Here is an 18296-nt window from a genome sequence, read left to right on the forward strand (position 1 = left end):
TTATCTTCCGTTTAATTTTGGGTATTGTGAGATTTGAAGAAACTATGAGTGCAAGATGCACCTTTTGTGTGTATATGGATATAGCAACAGGCAATAGGTGAATACCCATAGGCTTACTTTGAAAGCACAAAAAGATCACCTCGTTTCAAGAATTTGTACCCACAGTGTGAGCGTGCACACGGAGATCAGATCTTGAAGATGTGTATGAAAAACTTGATTTTGGGCAAATAGCCTGCCGATGTCATGGTTATGAGAAGGAGATGTGTAAGACAGTCTAACTGTGCATGAGGCAGTGTTAGTAGAGTACAGGTTTAGGCAGGCTTATTTTGCTAATTAAAATATATTGGTATAGTATACAGACAGCGTTACAAAGACTGGAGGATAATATCATATGCACCTGGAAAGAGAAGCAAGCTCTGTGCCCCTCCAGTCTACCTCTAGACCTCCTTCAGGTGGAAATAAAGCATATTCAGCCTTCTTGAAGGAGACAACACCCTTCTGAAACGTAGTTGGTAGGGGACCACTAGAAGCAAGCAAGGAGTGCTATGGCACTGACATGCTTACAAAGAGAAAGACTACTGTGATTCTGACCCATGATCAAGAACTTTGTGGCCAGTGCTCCCAAACTAGAGGCTCAGAAGTTTGCATTGAGGTTCTGTTTGTAGCTTTCCTGCTAATAAAATTGGTGAGGTGTGCAATAAGCAGAATGTGATGTGATCTTGTGGACAACTGAGCTTCAACCAACACCTAGCATTGGCACCAGACTTTGAGTGGTACTGGTTATCCTTTAGCATGATGTGTTAGTGTTACGTACTTTATCATCTTGGAGTTCTTGATGGTTAGAAGTACTGAAGTGTTGCTCTTTAGGCCAACACAGTGGAATTGACTACCAGGTGCAGGCTCAGATGGTGTGTTGGGCCACAGTCTGGTCTCAGGGTTGAAAGATGTCACTGGCTAGGTCTGTGTACAAAAGGAAGAGCCATTGTCGTAAAATTCTAGGCCAGCTGAAGGTTAGAAAAAGTTATTTCTGGCCTCTGCAAATAACTAATTTTACCTTGAAATTACTGCTACTTAGTGATGACCAAGAAGTGAGCTTTCCTCATGGGTTGATAAAGATCACTTCTTCTGACTATTAATGCCTTCTGTGTTTTCTATGCCATGTTGTTTTCTTTTTGTGCTGGAACATACTGCATGGTAGTCCTGTTATGAAGTGAGCAGTGTTCCTTACAGGTTTTGTCCAGTTTTTTTATTGTCTGCTCTACTATTTTTTGTTTATTAAATTGGGTATTCTTGCAACAATTTCTGGAGCGATGGGTTGCTAGTTCTTCCTCAAGCTTATCTATAATCAGTCTGAGAGGAAAAGAGTGACTTTTTCTTTTCCACATTTTTTTCCATTGTCTCAGGGTCAGCAAGACTTGACATCTTTGCAAGCGTAAGAGCAGAACGTGTGCCGTGTGGCCGGTGTAAGTTTCTGCTGTATCTAAATGGCAGTTCTGGTTAAAATTGGCCTATGATACTGTTGAAAAATATGACACCTTTGTGTAACTTGCCACAATCCTTGATAGTGCTGTATTGGGTGAGAATAAACAAGTTGGTAGCTGAGGTGATTGACGGTACTTTTTTCCACTCCTTGCTAACAGAGCAATGTTTCCTCTAAAAGTTTGAAGACAGCATTACTTGGGAGACTGGCTGCCTGACAAGACCTGATGTTCCGTTTTTACTGTCCTGTCTTCTCAAGGAAGGCCTGGCTCGAAATTGCAGCTGATGGCAGTAGCTGCATGTAGATGTTCGAGGATCTTTTCCTAGGAGAGGGATCTGCATTTCATAGCAGTAGGACTGACTGATTAGAAAGGTGCAATTACTACCTTAATTTGAGCTAACTCAGTAAAACTGGAGAGTCCAACATTACCTATGTAGTCATGTGATGAAATTTGGTTGAAGAACTAATTCTGGATTAAAAATTATCTTTTCTGTGCCGGTGAGAGGGAGGGAGCGTAGTGGAAGCTGCTGAAGTAGCAAAAAAGAATTCCAGGTTTCTGTGGAAAGCTTATTATCGATAGCATATTGTTCTAATGCCTAATGTCTAAAGGGAGCAGAGGTTGCTGCCATCAATTGGGTTTCCCCCTTCCCCCCCGCCCTGTGAGACTTGAGAAATGCTTTCCTCTTGTTCATCTGGAAATTCTGCATTTATTTCTACCTTTTAAGGATGACAGGTGTTAATTTTAATATTAGTGTATGAGCTTTTAAATGTAACAGGTACTGCGTAATGCTTTCCCAAAACATCGCTTTGTCCTCTGGCCTAGCAAACGGTTAAGCAATGCCGCACCAAAGGGGAGCGTTATTGTATGTAAATTGCCTTAGTTTTGTAGTTATATTAACACCCACTTAGGAACCTGTTGAAACAGGTATGAGTTCATTGAGACAGTTTATGTTCTAATTATGGGCTATTCATCTTACTTTATGGAGATGCTTAAACAGAACTCGCTCCTTCTGTGTCCTTCCGTAAGGCGTTAAATGATTCGGTGGCATGTCCCTTCTGCTTTTATTTTAGGTCTTCCTAGGTTGAACAAAGTGGCTGTGTTGTTTGTTTGTTTGTTTGTTTGTTTGTTTGTTTGTTTGTTTTGTTGCCCCAATAAGGTTCTTGGGAGATTATTATGAACCCTGTTGCTAGCATTTGGACTCTTCCAGTGTTTGAGTAGCTCCGTGTCCTCTCAGGAGTCTTTGGTTGTAATGCTCTAAGGCATGCAAGTGCCATTGCAGAAGCTCTTGCCCCACTCAGAAGGAATGGGGGAAAGGGTTGCTCGTGGGGGCAGGGAAGAGCTGGACTAGATCTCAAGAGGTCCCTTCCAGCCTCACAGGTTCTGTGAAGGTTGGGTTGAAGCAGCATAGGACGTGCAGCCATGTGGGACAGGGGAAGAGCATGACCTGGATGGTAGTGTTTGACTTGTCTTACAGTATCTTTTGGATAATGGTCCAGAATTTTTAAACTTATGTCATGTTTTCTCTATCACTCACTCAGTTGCTATCTGCGTTTTTCTAGAACTTAAAGTTCAAGAAGGATTACATTTTTTTTGAGCAGAAAGCGGGAAAACCCAGGAAAATAGTAGTTTGCAGAAGGAGTTTCTTTTTGTAGCTCATGTACAGAAGTTGGCCAGGTGTTCCCAGAAACCTTTTCTTCCTGGTAAACACTACTCCTTGTTGCTTTTCCAGGCTCCCTGTCCTGCTTTGGGTTGCATGCCTCCCTTTTCTTGGGTTCAGGCTGCACTCCACAGTGTAAGGGTGTCTCATTTGGGATTTAAAGTGATCTCCCAGTTTAACTGTCGATGATCCACAATTCTTCTTTTGCAGTAGAGGCTGCTTTGAGAACATTCTGTTCAAGAAGCTGTGGCAACCAGTTTGATTTTTAATCCCTTTAGGAGAGTGTTTGCATTCCTAGTTATAAAATTAACCTGAGGAAATACGACAATCTAAGTATAAAACAGTGTATTTATGTCACATTAGAAAGGAAAGTGTGGTACTAAGTCTCTTACTGTAGGAGACTGAGAAGCTTGCAGGAAAGCTAATGCTTTCCAGGCTAAACTAGGCTTAAATTAGCAACTTCTTATATATACTTTTTCCGCTTCAAAATTGTTACTTACTGTTTGAGTGCACTATACCTGAAGTACTAAATGTAAGGTCCATGAGACTTCCTGAGGTTATTAATACTGTTTTCACTTGGACTAGAGGGACCGAGCATCCTTTGCCTTGTGGAAGCTTCTCTAATATGGGGTAGTTTGATTTATATCTTCTTTGGAACTCTTCTGACATGTAGCCCCTGCCATCTATGACTTGTATGTGTCCTGAGTTGATGCCTTCTGCACTCCCATCCCTTTACTGCATAAAATTTGTAAGATGTTCACATTGAATGCTGAACTCCTGTCGAAACTTGTTGAACTGGTTTACTTTCTGTAACTTGTACTTTGACTCTGTTCCTTGCTCCCTTAAGATGTCCTTCGGGTTGTATTTGTTTTCTGTACCTTACAGGCTTTGCATAAACAGTCTTCCTATTGTTTTCCCGAGTTAGATAGCAAGGAGCTCAAAGGCAAGATGGGAGAGAACATGGCTGCGCATCATCTGGTGTTTGGTGGCTAACTTTCTCATATGTGAATAGAGGGTCTAAAGGAGGGGCACAAAGATGATCAAACTGCTGGAGAACCTGCCCTGTGAGGAAGCACTGAGGGAGTTAGGTCTTTTCACCTTGGAGAAGAGAAGGCTCGGGAGAACCTCATCACTGTAGCCACCCTTTGAGTACCGGAAAACTAAGAGGACAGAGGCTCTCTTCACAAGGAGCCACATGGAGAGGATGAGGGGCAATGGGTGGAGAGGTTTCATCTTGATGCAAGGAAGAAACTTTTTGCAGTGACAACAATCAACCACTAACAACCTCCCCAAGGACGTGGTGGAGTTCCCATCACTGGAGGTTTTCAAGATGCAACTGGACAGGGTGCTAGATCATCTCATGTAGGCTCCCTTTCCCGCGCGAGGTTGGACCAGATGATCTTTTGAAGTCCCTTCCAACTTGGGCTGTTCTGTGATTTTGTGAATAAACCAGGCAGTGAGACTAATTCTCATTTCCAGTTAGTCAGGTGCTGTCAAAGGACACATGAATCAGTCCTCTGACTTCTCGCAGCTTTTTAGGAAAACGAGTAGAACCCACAAAAAGTGTGTGAGACTTGAGGCTTGGAAATGTCATTTTTATATACCTTTCTAGATAGTGTTTAGGTGCTTCTCCAGAATATGAAAGGATACTTCTTGATTTCTATAGAGTATCCCCTCTTTTGGGGGGAGTGAGGGGGGATTTTTCTCCCTCTGCACCCTCCCCGCGTAGTGTTGCAGTGTCCCATTTCAAGCGACGCTTTCTTCAGTAGTGCTAGGGCCCGGTCATTTTGGGGAACGTTTGCCTCAGCCATTCCAGCCAGCTACTGGTTTGCTGATTGAAAGTGTCTGCATGCAGGGCCTTTGTAATCTGGACATTCAGAGCAGAGGCTACAATTGTCATGTTGTATGTTTCATGAAGAGTTTTGTGAGACGTTGATTAGGAAATTTATTCTAGTTTTGGGGGTTGGGAAAGACTAGAAGTGAGTCAGATGGCTGGAGAATGAGAAGCCAGCAGAAGCTGGAAGAATCTGGTGCATTGCCCGTTTCCTGCAGAAGACCGCTCCCTGTTGCGGGAGGGCTGTCAGCAGGAACATAAAACTGTTTCTTGCCATTGATTTTTGTGAGCGCTGGTTCCTGAGAAATGTGCAGTTTCCCTTTTCTCTTCCCCCTCCTTCCAGGCTCTCCTGAAATCTCCACCGCTGTGTCTGTTGGAGACATCTGGTTGCTGGTGGTTAGTTACTGTGGCAACCTCATGGAAAAGCTTTGTGGCACCTTTTTCTGGCTTTTCAAAGGTGTCACCTCTGCCGCTTGGAGCTGTAGAGAAGCCAGGTGTGAGGAGAAGGCTTTCCTGGGCAAAGGGGATGTGTCTTAAAATTGAGTAGTTGTTTGCACTCAGATGGAAGAATCAGCAGAACCGAGGTTTGGGGACTGTAATAGTGGCTGATTGTAGGTACTTTATGATGAGCAGCTATGGAATGTTAGTGAGTTTTTTTTTCTTTTGAAATAACTTCACATTTTTCTATGTTATCCGGAGAGGAATGCAGATAGTGAAAACAATCTGAATAACCAAAGAAAGAGCAGTGAAATCAAGCTGTTTGTAAAACCTCTACTGAATCACGAGTATTCTTTCAGCAGTGAGGCTGTAAGCGTAGCTGTCTGCTGCAGAATCCACAGATAGAAGCAGGACCGGGGATTAGATCTTTTAAAAAAACTCAAACAGAAGTGCAAAAGGGGTGAATTAAAATTTGAGGACTTCGTGCTGTATTTGCTCTACGGTCAGTTTTTAGATGCTCTTGGGTGTAGGCATCAGAGTCGCTCCAGCTGATTTTAACGTGCGTTACTAGAAAAGGCTGTCTGAGGGTTAGTGGCAGCTGCGCTAAACAGATGTGTCTGAATTGTACCTTTAAGCAAATATAGATTTAGAGCAAAGAACAAAGCACTAGTGTTATGCCTTTGTTGTTGTTTTAAGAACACTGGCTTGTTTATCTTAAAAGGCAGATGGCCACTTCAGGTACTATGAGACCGTATTGCATACTAACATTTCAAATAGAGAGAGATGGAGAAGTAATAGATTCAGACATAAGAACTTGACTGGCGTTCTCCTTGAGTTTGAGTAGTGAAGATGTGCATTCATCTGAAATGTATGTTTTAGCAAGCATTCTGTTTATGCTAACCGCCATGAAAATGGAGGAGCTGTGGTAGAGTATCAGGCTAGCTCTGTGGCAGGTTAAAAAAAAGTAACCTTAGAGGTGGTTGAAACTGAGTACAGGCAAGACAGGGAAGAAGATTGTCCAAGACTGCATATCTGCACTAGTCAAAGTTACCTTTCCTTTGACTGTTAAAATATTGCAGCCAGGGAGACTTTTCATTTTCACTAACAGCTACCTGTCTTCTAGAATTAGAAATGCAGTCTGCTGCCTTCTCAGGAGAGATGAAAAACTGGCCGTGGTGAATTTGAATGCATCTCATCTGTGTCATGTACCACTACAGTGTTCTGTATTTGAGATCAAGAACTGTGCAAAAATATCCCCAAAATGCAAATTAAATTTTATGTTTATAATACTTCTTTCCTAAATTACTGTAAAAAAATCATCACGTATTATTTTCTCATTAAGGTCAGAAAGAATGGTTACTTATTCTGTCATCTTCTCAGATATTGCAGGTTAAATTTTTAGCTCTTTCCATTGAGCCTTGCATGCTGGGCTGAAAATTGATGGTTCGGAAGCTGATTCACATGCAGTTCACGTGCTTCTGCCTTAGATTTGGTGCTGTTTGTCGGGAAAGGTGCAGCAGGCTGATGTAAGTGACTACAGTTTCAGTCATCCAATTTCAGTCTGCTACCGAAGGACTGTCCCAAAGGACTGTCAGAGCACCGGGCTGCTTCTCAGGCTTTATTTCAACAAACTGAATGCACTGCGTTGTTCAGGCTTCTCACTGTGAAGTATTATCTTAGCTAATCAAAAACTTCTTTCCTATCTTATTCCTTCTCCCAGTTTGAAAAAATGCAGACCACAATGACAAGGTTAGTCTCATCAGTGTCGTATACAAAAGAATAGTAGTGCCCGACTTTACTGTTCCCCTTTGTATACCCCACAATAGCATTAGGTCTTACAGCTTTAAACTTTGAATTCATTACGTCTGCTGTACTCATTACACGTTTTTCAGTGTCACAGTTGTCTTTTAGGATACAATCCCCAGTCTGTAGATAAGCTAGATCAATGACGTAATATTTAACCATGTCTGAAGCCTAGGTTATCTGAACAGCCCTGTTCTTACTCAAGCTGTGACCACCTGTGTGCTAATTACAGGTTACAGTTATGCTAATATTGGTGTTATCCTCTGTCCTGGTTTCGGCTGGGGTAAAGTTAATTTTCTTCCTAGTAGCTGGTATAGTGCTGTGTTTTGGATTTAGCATGAGAATAATGTTGATAACACACTGATGGTTTAGTTGTTGCTCAGTAGTGCTTACACTAAATCAAGGACTTTTCAGCTTCTCATGCTCTACTGACTGAGAAGCCTGGAGATGCACGAGAAGCTGGGAGGGGGCACAGCCAGGACGGCTGACCCCAACTGGCCAAAGGGCTATTCCATACCGTAGGGCGTCATGCCCAGTACGTAAACTGGGGGAAAGCTGGCCGGGGGGCCACTGCTCGGGGACTGGCTGGTCATCAGTCAGCGGGTGATGAGCAGTTGCGTTGTGCATGACTTGCTTTGTATATTCTATTCTTCTTATTAATTATTACTATTTTATTTCAATTACTAAACTGTCTTTATCTCAACCCACGAGTTTTCTCAGTTTTACTATTCCGATTCTCTCCCCCATCCCGCTGTGGGGGGTGGGAGTGAGCGAGTGGCTGTGTGGTGCTCAGTCGCCGGCTGGGGTTAAACCATGACATCCTCTAATTCTCTAATTTTGTCAGCCTCAATTTTTGTGTTTACTTCCTGGAAAACTGAAAGAGGGGGGCATAACACACATCTGTGTCAAGATGCGTTAGAAACGGCACCATTCAATGAATCCCCATGAAAACACTGCTTAGAGAAGTCTGCTCTTAGTATACATGAGCTATTTTTTGTGTGTATGTACAGTGCTTGACTTTAACCAGAATATTATGAGGCATGAAGCCTCGTACCTCGTAGATGTGAAATGTCTGCAGTTTTAGTTGGTCAACAGAGCCACGTAGTTTTCCCAGCTGTGTTTTACGGGACTGATTTCTGTGAAATTCTGTTAATTTACTCCAGTTATTCATTTAATCTGTTATCACTTGCCTGGATTAATATGGAGCTAAATAGTTTACAGTTATGAATGCATCTGAAACAGTATTTAGAATATTAAAATTATTTTCATTGGGTTCAAGCAGGATCCTTTACTTGCCCATCTTTAAGATCAGTCCCAGTAACTTGGACTCATCATCCCCGTGAGCCAAACTATCAACCTTGCTTATGTTGTGCTGTCAGCTCTGGTTTATAATATGGGCTACTGCTATTCTGGGCCATTATTGTCTTGAAAGCCACCATTCTGTGATCTTTATTGATCAAAGGCTCATCTGTAAGAGCTTTAGAGTTTAGCTGCAAGTGAGGCATGATCCAAGGAAAATGCTTTAGAAAGTGGCCCGTGGCTGCGCAGGTCCCTTTTTCAGAGAACAGAGCAGCCAGGGAGCGTGTCATCTTTGCAAGAAACTGCGTAGCTGAGCTTGCATTATACAGCCTCTGGTAGCTCCGTACAGAAATATCAAGGTGTACCTCTGTTTTAAGAACAGTGACTTTTCAAATTATTGGCTGTTGTAATCTTTGGTTTTTGTCATGAGGATCCATGACACTGTTAAGTGAGATGGAAGGAAACAAGGTAAGGGAAAATCAGTTGTTATGAGGAGAGGAATGCCTTCTTCCAGGTTTTTTCCCCCGTTATCAAAATGTGTGGTAGGGTGAGAGAAAATATATAGGTCAGGAAGGTAGACTTGATGACAGCGTTGTACGGCCTCTCTCTGAGATCAGCTAAAAGAGCTTGAATAAGTGGTACAAAGTCATGAAATAACTAGCGGATACTTAGTGAGAGTGGAGTAAAGAAATGCTTGTGAGGTAAGCCTGTACTCAAGAGGAAGATTTAAGTTAGTTAAAAGGACAGGTTGGCCACTATGTCTAGATCAGTACCAGCTAAATCATGGGCTGAAGAAGAAACATGATGGTGAGATGGTATCTTAATTACTTGTGAAACTCTGGCGACTGGACTCTGTACTACTTAAATATTTTGTCTGAAGTGTTACTGACTAGCATTTTAATGACACAGATTGTGTGGTAGTGCTATACCCACTTTCAACCCCTAATACTAAGTAAAGAGTTTGCTAGAGTGTGACAGCAGTAGCAGCGTGAAACTTGTTTAGCATGGCATTGTGTTCACAAATTGGAAATATACTCGTGTGACCAACTTTGTTCCTCTTACACTTCCAGATGGATGGAGGCCTGTCTGAATGAGGAGCTGCCTCCCACAACAGAGCTGGAAGAAGGATTGAGAAATGGAGTCTACCTGGCCAAACTTGGAAACTTCTTCTCCCCAAAAGTGGTTTCTGTGAAGAAAATCTATGATAGGGAACAGACTAGATATAAGGTGAGAGCCGTTGGCCATAGATACTGCTTTAGGTAGACATCTAAAACAGGAGAATGTGCACATGGAGGTACTGTGAGCAAATAAGCAGAAAGTTAGCTTCTATTAGTATCGCCTGAGAAACTCCACCTTCATTCTAGAACATTGGTTAAGTGAGAGGGGTGGACTCTTAGCTTTATATCTGAGCTTGCACTCATGTGAAAGAGCTTGTCATAAACAGTCAGTATAATCGTATATAGAAGACTTCTGACTTCTTTTCTGTAAGAGTACTGTTTTCGCTATCCATCTTAATGAACCTCCCTGTTGTTCTTGGCAGCTGTGATATTTTGTTTCTTACTGCCCTCCCCCTTGTTCCTGCCTATTTTTATTTCAGGCAACTGGTCTCCACTTCCGGCACACAGATAATGTAATCCAGTGGCTGAATGCCATGGCTGAGATTGGTCTCCCCAAGGTAATTTCTATGTTGTACATGCAGATAAATAAGTAATCTCAGAAAAGCTTTACATTCCGTGGGAGCATTTGCTGTTGTACAAAAATCGTCAGACTTCATCTGGTTAATTCTTCAGTTTCTAGATTTGTGTCCTTCTAGAAGTTCTCTCCTAAAACTCGCTGAAAGATTTCATTCTGCTACGTGTGTGAGAATGATTAGGAGGAAAACAATTCCTCCTTCTGTACCATATCATTAATATCACTAATCTTGCATAACATCTGCATTACATTGTTCTTGCCATGCATTCTTTTAAGCAATATCTGAGCTACAGTTTGGTTGTGGAAGGTTTTTTAGAAATCTATGCTAAAAGCAGCAGTGCAACAGAAAATACTATGTTCTCCATTTCTTCAGATTTCCCTACGAAATTTTCACATCAAGTTGAAATGTTCCTGGTGTAGCTTAATCAAATATAAATTATTGGCTTCACTAGGGGAATGGCCAGATACACTTCTCTGAGCTAATAAACACTGTTGCCTAAAAATATATGGAACTGTGGTAGTGTTGTGCTGATAGTCAAGTTGCATACATGGATAGTAAGTAAATTTTTTAACTTTTTTTTTTTTTCTGTAAGCCATATTACGCTTAGTCTCACCAAAACCATCATTGCGTAGTTTAATCTGACGTATGTTTTGTTTGCATACATACTTGCAAATTGAATGCTTTATTTTTGGCAAAGTTTTTCAAATAACTCGTTGAGATTTACTTGTTGAGCCTTGCTGGGATTTATGATGATCTTACAGGAACAAATTTGGGATTAGGAAGTGCTGAAATATGCTGTTAAGGTTGTTAGGTGAAAATAAATGAGGAGGGAGCTAGGCAGAGAGAAGTTAAGTGCCAGGTATGAGGCAAGATTTTCAGATGTAAGTGGGTTTTGGAGGGAAATAAATGTGTGAGGAGTAAAGAAACTGGGCTGGTGTCCAGTACGCTGACAAAGAGATATTGGTGCTTTAAGTAGTTCCCCATGCGGAAGAGCCAGGGACCTGATGCTGTGGAATTGTGAGGGTCCTTCAGTTGCTCTTGTCTTTACGGAAAGAGCAATGCTATTTTGTGCTCATAGGCAACAGCAAGGAACCTTCCAATAACTAGAAAGTAACGTACCTTGTCAGCACTTCTGAATGAATTGACGCTTCCAGTATTAGCCCCTTGAGTTAAACTTTGAAGAGCTTTGCATTTGAGACTGTCTGAAAGCTTTTGGGTCCAGCTAACTGAAAATGTAGTATGCGGAGCACCTCAGTGCTGGTCTCAGTTTCCCTTTGTCACTGTCTCCTCTCATATTTCTCAACCCCATTTAGTCCAAACAAAATCCTCTTTTTCTCTCTTCTGTTGTAAGTATTTTTTTCATCTCTCTGCTTTTGCCAAAGTCCTCGCTAATACCTGGTGACCCAGTATCGTGGTGGGCACACAAAAGAAAGGGTGTGCTCATCCATGTGTGTAGAACACGGGCAGGACAAGGGGAGCCCTGGTTTGGGTGGTAGAGACAAAAGGAATGCTGGGCACTTCAAGGAGGGGAAATGTTGGGCCAGGGCAGAGAAGCTCAAAGAGTTTTGTTCTGTGGGCTGTTTCATTAGTGTACTGCAGAAGAATTGGGCTTATTACAGTTATGTGATTTGACTGTATAGAGTGAGTATAATTCAGACTGCTAACTTTGTTTTATCTTTAGATATTCTACCCAGAAACTACAGATATCTATGATCGCAAGAACATGCCACGCTGTATCTATTGTATTCATGCACTCAGGTAAGGCATGCTAGGCAGAAATCTAATTGCTTCTGAAATCTTTCTGCAAAGCTGAAATGCAAGAGGGGAGAGAGCTGAACTGAAGGCTGGACGAGGACAAATTTTCTAGCAGAACAGTCTTACTAAGTCAGAGCAAAGATCCATGAAGCCACTATTTTGCCTTGGGCAGTGGCCAAATCAGATGCTGAAGGAAAAAAAAAACAGTCAAGTATGTTGTGCTTACTACCTTTCCATCCCAGTTCTTACCCTCCCTCTCTACTGTCTGAGGCAGAGATAAACATTTTGGGGCTTAAATGAAAACCTGTAGCCCTAAAAGGTGTTTGTGAGAAAGGAAAATATTAGTTTATCTAGGGATCGGTCAGATCACTGAATGAAAGCCAGTGTGGTCACAGCATTGTACTGCAGCATGTGTATCTTGATGAGCACAGTAAGTGATCAAGCAGGAACTGTTGTTGAAAGGTCTCTTAAATTTTAAAATCTCACATAGACCAAGTAGGATAATTCCAGTTCTTGAGAAAACTGGGAGGATTCATTTGTTGATGCTTTGCTCTTCAATCTGATAGGATGGCACATTGCATGTGTTTTTGATTCCCGCCCCGGCTAGCTGGTTTGAACACAAGTGTGGTTTTTGGAACATGTTGAGATTTCTATTTAAAAAGGATTCCTTTTGTAGAATTTACTAGGTGATTGAATGCTGGGTTGTATACATTTGGGTCTTCATCTGTTGCTTGCTCAGTTTCAGTTCTCAAGAATGGCTTGTTCTGCTCTCTGATCTGTTGCCAGTGTGAAATCCATAGAGATGGATTGCATTTATCTGAATGTTATCTGATATTTCAGGTTGCTGTAGATGAAATTATTATTTATAGAAGTGAGCTGGATCCCAACTTTAGATCTAAAATGAGTTATCTCTGTAGAATAAGTCGTTTGGATTTATAGAGCAGTGAGGAGTAGACCTGTGGTGGGGTACGCTGCCGCTATCAAGACCAATGCTCCTTTTTGTTTAGGTTACGGCAAAGTTCCTCCCTTGCTGGCAGCTTTGTGATAGCTACTGCAGCTACTTTATGCCAGGAGTTGGCTGGCATATATTCTTGTTACACATTCTTTGTTATATCCTGGCTGTTCCCACCTGCTGCCCCTCCCCAGTAGTCAGAATTGTGGACAAGTAGAATCATAGAATCGTTAAGGTTGGAAAAGACCCTTAAGATCGAGTCCAACCATTAACCTATCGCTGCCAAGTCAACCACTAAACCATGTCCTCGAGCACCACGTCTCCCCGTCTTTTAAATACCTCCAGGGATGGAGACTCAACCACTTCCCTGGGCAGCCTGTGCCAGGGCCTGACTGCCCTTTCGGCGAAGAAGTTTTTCCTAATATCCAACCTAAACCTCCCCTGGCGCAGCTTGAGGCCGTTCCCTCTCATCCTATCGCTTGTTACTGGGGAGAAGAGACTGACCCCCACCTTGCTACAACCTCCTTTCAGGCAGTTGTAGAGAGCCATAAGGTCTCCCCTCAGCCTCCTCTTCTCCAGACTAAACACCCCCAGCTCCCTCAGCCGCTTCTCGTAAGACTTGTTTTCCAGCCCCTGCCCCAGCCTCGCTGCCCTGCTCTGGCCACGCTCCAGCACCTCGATGTCCTTCTTGTAGTGAGGGGCCCAACACTGAACACAGCATTCGAGGGGCGGCCTCACCAGTGCTGAATACAGGGGCACCATCACCTCCCTGGTCCTGCTGGCCACGCTGTTCCTGATACAAGCCAGGATGCCATTGGCCCTCTTGGCCACCTGGGCACACTGCTGGCTCATGTTCAGGCGGCTGTCGACCACCCCCCCCAGGTCCTTTTCTGCCAGGCAGCTCCCAGCCGCTCCTCCCCACGCCTGCAGCGGTGCCTGGGGTTGGTGTGACCCAAGTGCAGGACCCGGCGCTGAGCCTTGTTGAATCTCATACAGTTGGCCCCGGCCCATCGATCCAGCCTGGCCAGATCCATCCATAGGGCCTTCCTACTCTCCAGGAGATCAACACTTCCACCCAATTACCAAGCTTTCAAAGAAAAGTGTTTGCTGTTGGTGTACTCTTTCTAGATCATATATTAGGAAAAGAAAATTAATTTAGGGAGCAAAATTAATAGATGCAAATAGTCCCAGTAGTTAAGGCTGTAGAAGTTATAATCTTTCATCTAATAATACCTTTTCTGTCCGACTTAATTTTTTTCAATTGTTAACATTTTTGGCTGAAATGTTCTATAGCCAATTTCTCTGCAAAAGCAGCCTCCTCAAGATATTATAATGTAAATAATTTTACTTATCAAGGAAAGAAGAGTAGTTCTGACATGTAACTATAAATATGGAAAAGGATGTTTTTATAAAAGCTTGTACTTTTTTCAGGCTTAGTGCCGAATTATATTCCAGTTAAGAAATAAAGATGTAGAATGCAGTTTTGTTGACAGTCCATAGGTCAGAAATGTTCCTGCCTCATGTTTGTGTTTTGATTTGTAAAAGAAAATCTGCTTAGATTTATAAAGATTGGAGATTTAGATTTGACACATTGAGGTCATGTGAAAAGGTGGAATTGCTTACCCTCTATTTTCCAATTGCATTAAAACTCAGTTTACGGGAGGAATGGATATTTACTTTATTAATAGTTTATTTTTAGTGTTGCTGTATAATCAGATATTTTAATAGAGGGTACATTTCCATGATCTGTGCTGAGCCGGCACGACAGGCAAAAAGGAGAGGAGTTGCTTCTGTTTCCCCAGTCCCATTTGTCCTTAGATGTATGGTTTCATCCCTCCTTTGTAGCAGTTCCATTTCTAGTCAGGCTCCAAGTGAATACATTAACACCATTTTAGTAAGTCAAATCGGCGTAGTGAATACTTCCCCCCTACTCAGCACTGGTGAGGCCACACCTGCAGTACTGTGTCCAGTTCTGGGCTTCCCAGCACAAGAGAGCCACGGACATACTGGAGAGAGCTGAAGGAAGGGTCACTAAGATGATTAATGGACTAGAGCGTCTCTCCTACGAGGAAAGGCTGAGAGAGCTGGGACTGTTCAGCCTCGAGAAGAGAAGGCTCCAGGGCAACCTCAGCAATGTGTGCAGCTATCTGAAGGGAGGGTGCAAAGAAGATGAAGCCAGGCTCTTTTCGGTGGTGCCCCATGACAGGACAAGAGGCAACTGGCACAAACTGAACCACAGGAGGGTCCCTCTGAACATCAGGAAACACTTTATTTACTGTGAGGGTGACCGCGGAGTGGCACAAGCTGTCCAGAGAAGTTGTGGAGTCTCCACCCTTGGGAGATATTTGAAAGCCATCTGGATGTGATCCTGGGCAACCTGGTCCTACGTGACCTTGTTTGAGGAGGGAGCTTGAACAGCACAAACTTGAGAGCGCCCTTCTAGCCTCAACCATTCTGTAATTCTGTGAAGACTTCAGAGTGGTAGACCAGTTTTGTGCATCTGAGGGGGGAAGAGAGGAGTCAGCTCATCCTCTTGATGATTATGAGCTGTTACGTTGGCTTATCTGAGTGGCTTCTTGAATCCATATCTCCTAAAATTATCTGTGTCATTGTCAGAACCACAAGGAAAAATTACTTGATCTAATTATTTGCTTATTTTCTTTTCTAGCCTGTACTTGTTCAAACTGGGTCTTGCCCCCCAGATTCAGGATTTATATGGGAAGGTGGACTTCACAGGTAAAAAAAAAAAAAAAAAAAAAAAGTGCTGATGCGTGCTGCCTTTATCTCAGACTCTACTAGACATTGTATAGATAATTAAAGGATTGTTACTGTTGATATCCTAAATGCAAATTAAATTCAAAATTAATGGCTGTGAGTAGTTCTAGTAATTTAAGAAAAAGGTTTGATTTGGTTGCTTCTGAGCCAGGCTGTTAAATAGCCATCGGTTCGCTAATCATTACTGTTGCAAATAACAGCCCCTTAACTTTTTTGCCACTGTTGTTAAGATGCTCAAACCTTGCCTTCATCCCTCGGCAGAGGTTTCAGTTTGGAACTTGGTAAGCGGTTCTGACCTCCCTTGGCAGTTTAAAGTAGAGGTGCCATCAGCTGAAGAAGAGTACGCCAGCTGATCTGCTGCAGGAGATTCCAGCACAGAGGCTAATGTCCACATGCCTCCTCAGGGTTTCAGTTCCCTGATTTTTGCAAAAGTGTCAAATTCTGTGTTTTGCATTGGTGTGGTTCCTGTGTGAGGGCGTGCATCTGATTTAAAAGGTGTATAAACTTTATTTTCCTGCAAAACAGTTGTTGGTTGTACCTATAAAATGCTAAACTATCAACCGTCTTTTTGAGTTGTGTGGCATTTAGCAACAGCTTGTCTCTATCCTCCATTGGCTTTTCTCACCATAGTCTCTCTGCGGGGAAAAGAGAATACTAAAACACCGCCTGTGCATTTTCCTGACCTGTTGGTAGCCATAGTTGAGGCACCTCAGAATGATGGAGTGTTTCCAGCTTCTCATGAGAGTCAGGTGTTGTTTTCTAGTGAGAAAGACTACAGAATATTCCCATATGAGTTTCTGGGAGAAATGTAGATTTTTAGGAAAGTGTGCAAAATGCCTGTCGGTTTCCATTTCTTTTGTTTCACTTACTGAGTTATATAAAAAGTATTATTTAAACAGTAATTGTCATTTATTGTAGCTATCCGAATTTTTTTTGTAGCAGCAGTTTGTATAGCAGTGCTGATTCCTAATGTGCTTAAGTCTGCATAAAACTTGTTAAGCCTGCATGCTTTTATGTCTGTTTCAGAGGAGGAAATCAGTAACATGAGGCTTGAACTGGAGAAGTATGGTATTCAGATGCCTGCCTTCAGCAAGATTGGAGGAATTCTTGCAAATGAACTTTCTGTGGATGAAGCGGCATGTAAGGAAAAATGAAGTGTCATTTTATGTGATTATTCAAATCAGCAGATTTTTTTTTTTTTAAAAAGTGTTGGTTTTAATGCCCCCTGTTGTAAGACAGTACAGTCCTTTCAATAGGCCTTTTGGAAGACTGGGAGGAGGATTTTCTTCTTGCCCTTGTGTATTCTTCTCTTCTCTTCTTTCTGGAACCCGATGATTTGACTAGCTATTGTATTGTACTAGGAAGTAGGCTGCCGCTTTTTGTCAAGAACACAAAGCCACGATAGAATGAGAGGGACTTCGATAATTCTTTTGATTTCCACTTAATTTCCAGATAATTCTTCTGCTCTTTCCAGTTAAGTTCTCAGTTTTTAACAGAGCTGTTGTGTTTGGGACTAACTGGCAGACTGTGACTTGTTTTTCAGTGCATGCTGCTGTCATTGCCATTAATGAAGCAATCGACCATCAGGTTCCAGCTGACACTCTTATGGCAATGAAGAACCCTAATGCCATGCTAATAAATCTTGATGATCAACTGGAATCCACTTACCAAGACACACTCTACAGAGCAAAGCAAGACAAGATGGAGAATGCTAAAAATAGGGTAGATCAATTCTTCTTTCAAACCATCTATTTGCATACCCTGCAATTTTGTATTGCAGTGTCAACTATGGGGAATTCACAGAATGTGCATTACAGTCCTGTATGTATAGTGTTAGGTGAATTTACTCCTGGTGGTATTCTAATATGTTGCCCAGTAATGTGTCTTCCTATTGTAGAAGACAGGCAGCAGTCAGCTGTGTTACTTTGTTCAGCTGTCTGAAATACGGGCCGCATAGATACAGAATTCATGTCAGCCTTTCTATGTTGGGAATGCTGTTCCTCTATTTTCATACAGTACAGATACGTTTTCCTAACAATAAAATGATGAGCAAAACGGACTCATGCTCTCAGAAGGGGTCAGTGGTTTAGAACGCTGTATATCAAATGCCTAGCTATGTGTACTGCTTTCTGCGTTCTGGAGCTCTACTGTGTTCATATAGAGCCATTACATTGAAATAAGGTGTTTCTAGGCTGTCTGTATCAGAGGGTAAGTATACTTACTTTATATGTATTTACTTCTAGGGCTTCTTTTTGCATGTGTAGAAGTAGCCTATCTATGACCTATCACAGCTCTATATAGATATAGAGTTAGCCTCCCTGACCTTTTCAATGAGAAGATCTATGAGCGCAAAAAAACCTGTAGAAACACTGATTAGTTTTTATTTCATCTTCAGATTGCCTCAGAAAATTCAGAGAGAGAGAGAGATGTGTATGAAGAACTTCTGACTCAAGCTGAGATTCAGGGAAACATCAATAAAGTGAACGGTAGGTATCATGCTAAAGTAATAGTCTTAATTTAAAAGGGCACTTAAAAGCAATGCCTGTGCTGCTCCTTGCTTTCTGTAATGCTAACAAAAGTGGACAGCAGCTCCCCTGTTTTTGTGGGTT

The 18296-nt window shown here is 42.2% G+C and overlaps 1 protein-coding gene across 1 annotated transcript in view; it reads left to right on the plus strand.

Moving 5' to 3' along the window:
* IQGAP1 (IQ motif containing GTPase activating protein 1) overlaps positions 1 to 18296 on the plus strand; it is a 77254-nt gene that overhangs the window by 18151 nt on the left and 40807 nt on the right. The window contains exons 3-9 of the mRNA XM_087743049.1: positions 9583 to 9739; positions 10110 to 10187; positions 11887 to 11963; positions 15581 to 15648; positions 16714 to 16827; positions 17231 to 17409; positions 18083 to 18173. Coding sequence (XP_087599175.1) covers positions 9583 to 9739; positions 10110 to 10187; positions 11887 to 11963; positions 15581 to 15648; positions 16714 to 16827; positions 17231 to 17409; positions 18083 to 18173 — 764 coding nt within the window. The remainder of the gene's footprint in view (positions 1 to 9582; positions 9740 to 10109; positions 10188 to 11886; positions 11964 to 15580; positions 15649 to 16713; positions 16828 to 17230; positions 17410 to 18082; positions 18174 to 18296) is intronic.

Source organism: Nipponia nippon, unplaced genomic scaffold, assembly GCF_047370975.1.
Source record: "Nipponia nippon isolate SJK-2023a ecotype South Korea unplaced genomic scaffold, ASM4737097v1 scaffold_9, whole genome shotgun sequence".
NCBI lineage: Eukaryota > Metazoa > Chordata > Aves > Pelecaniformes > Threskiornithidae > Nipponia > Nipponia nippon.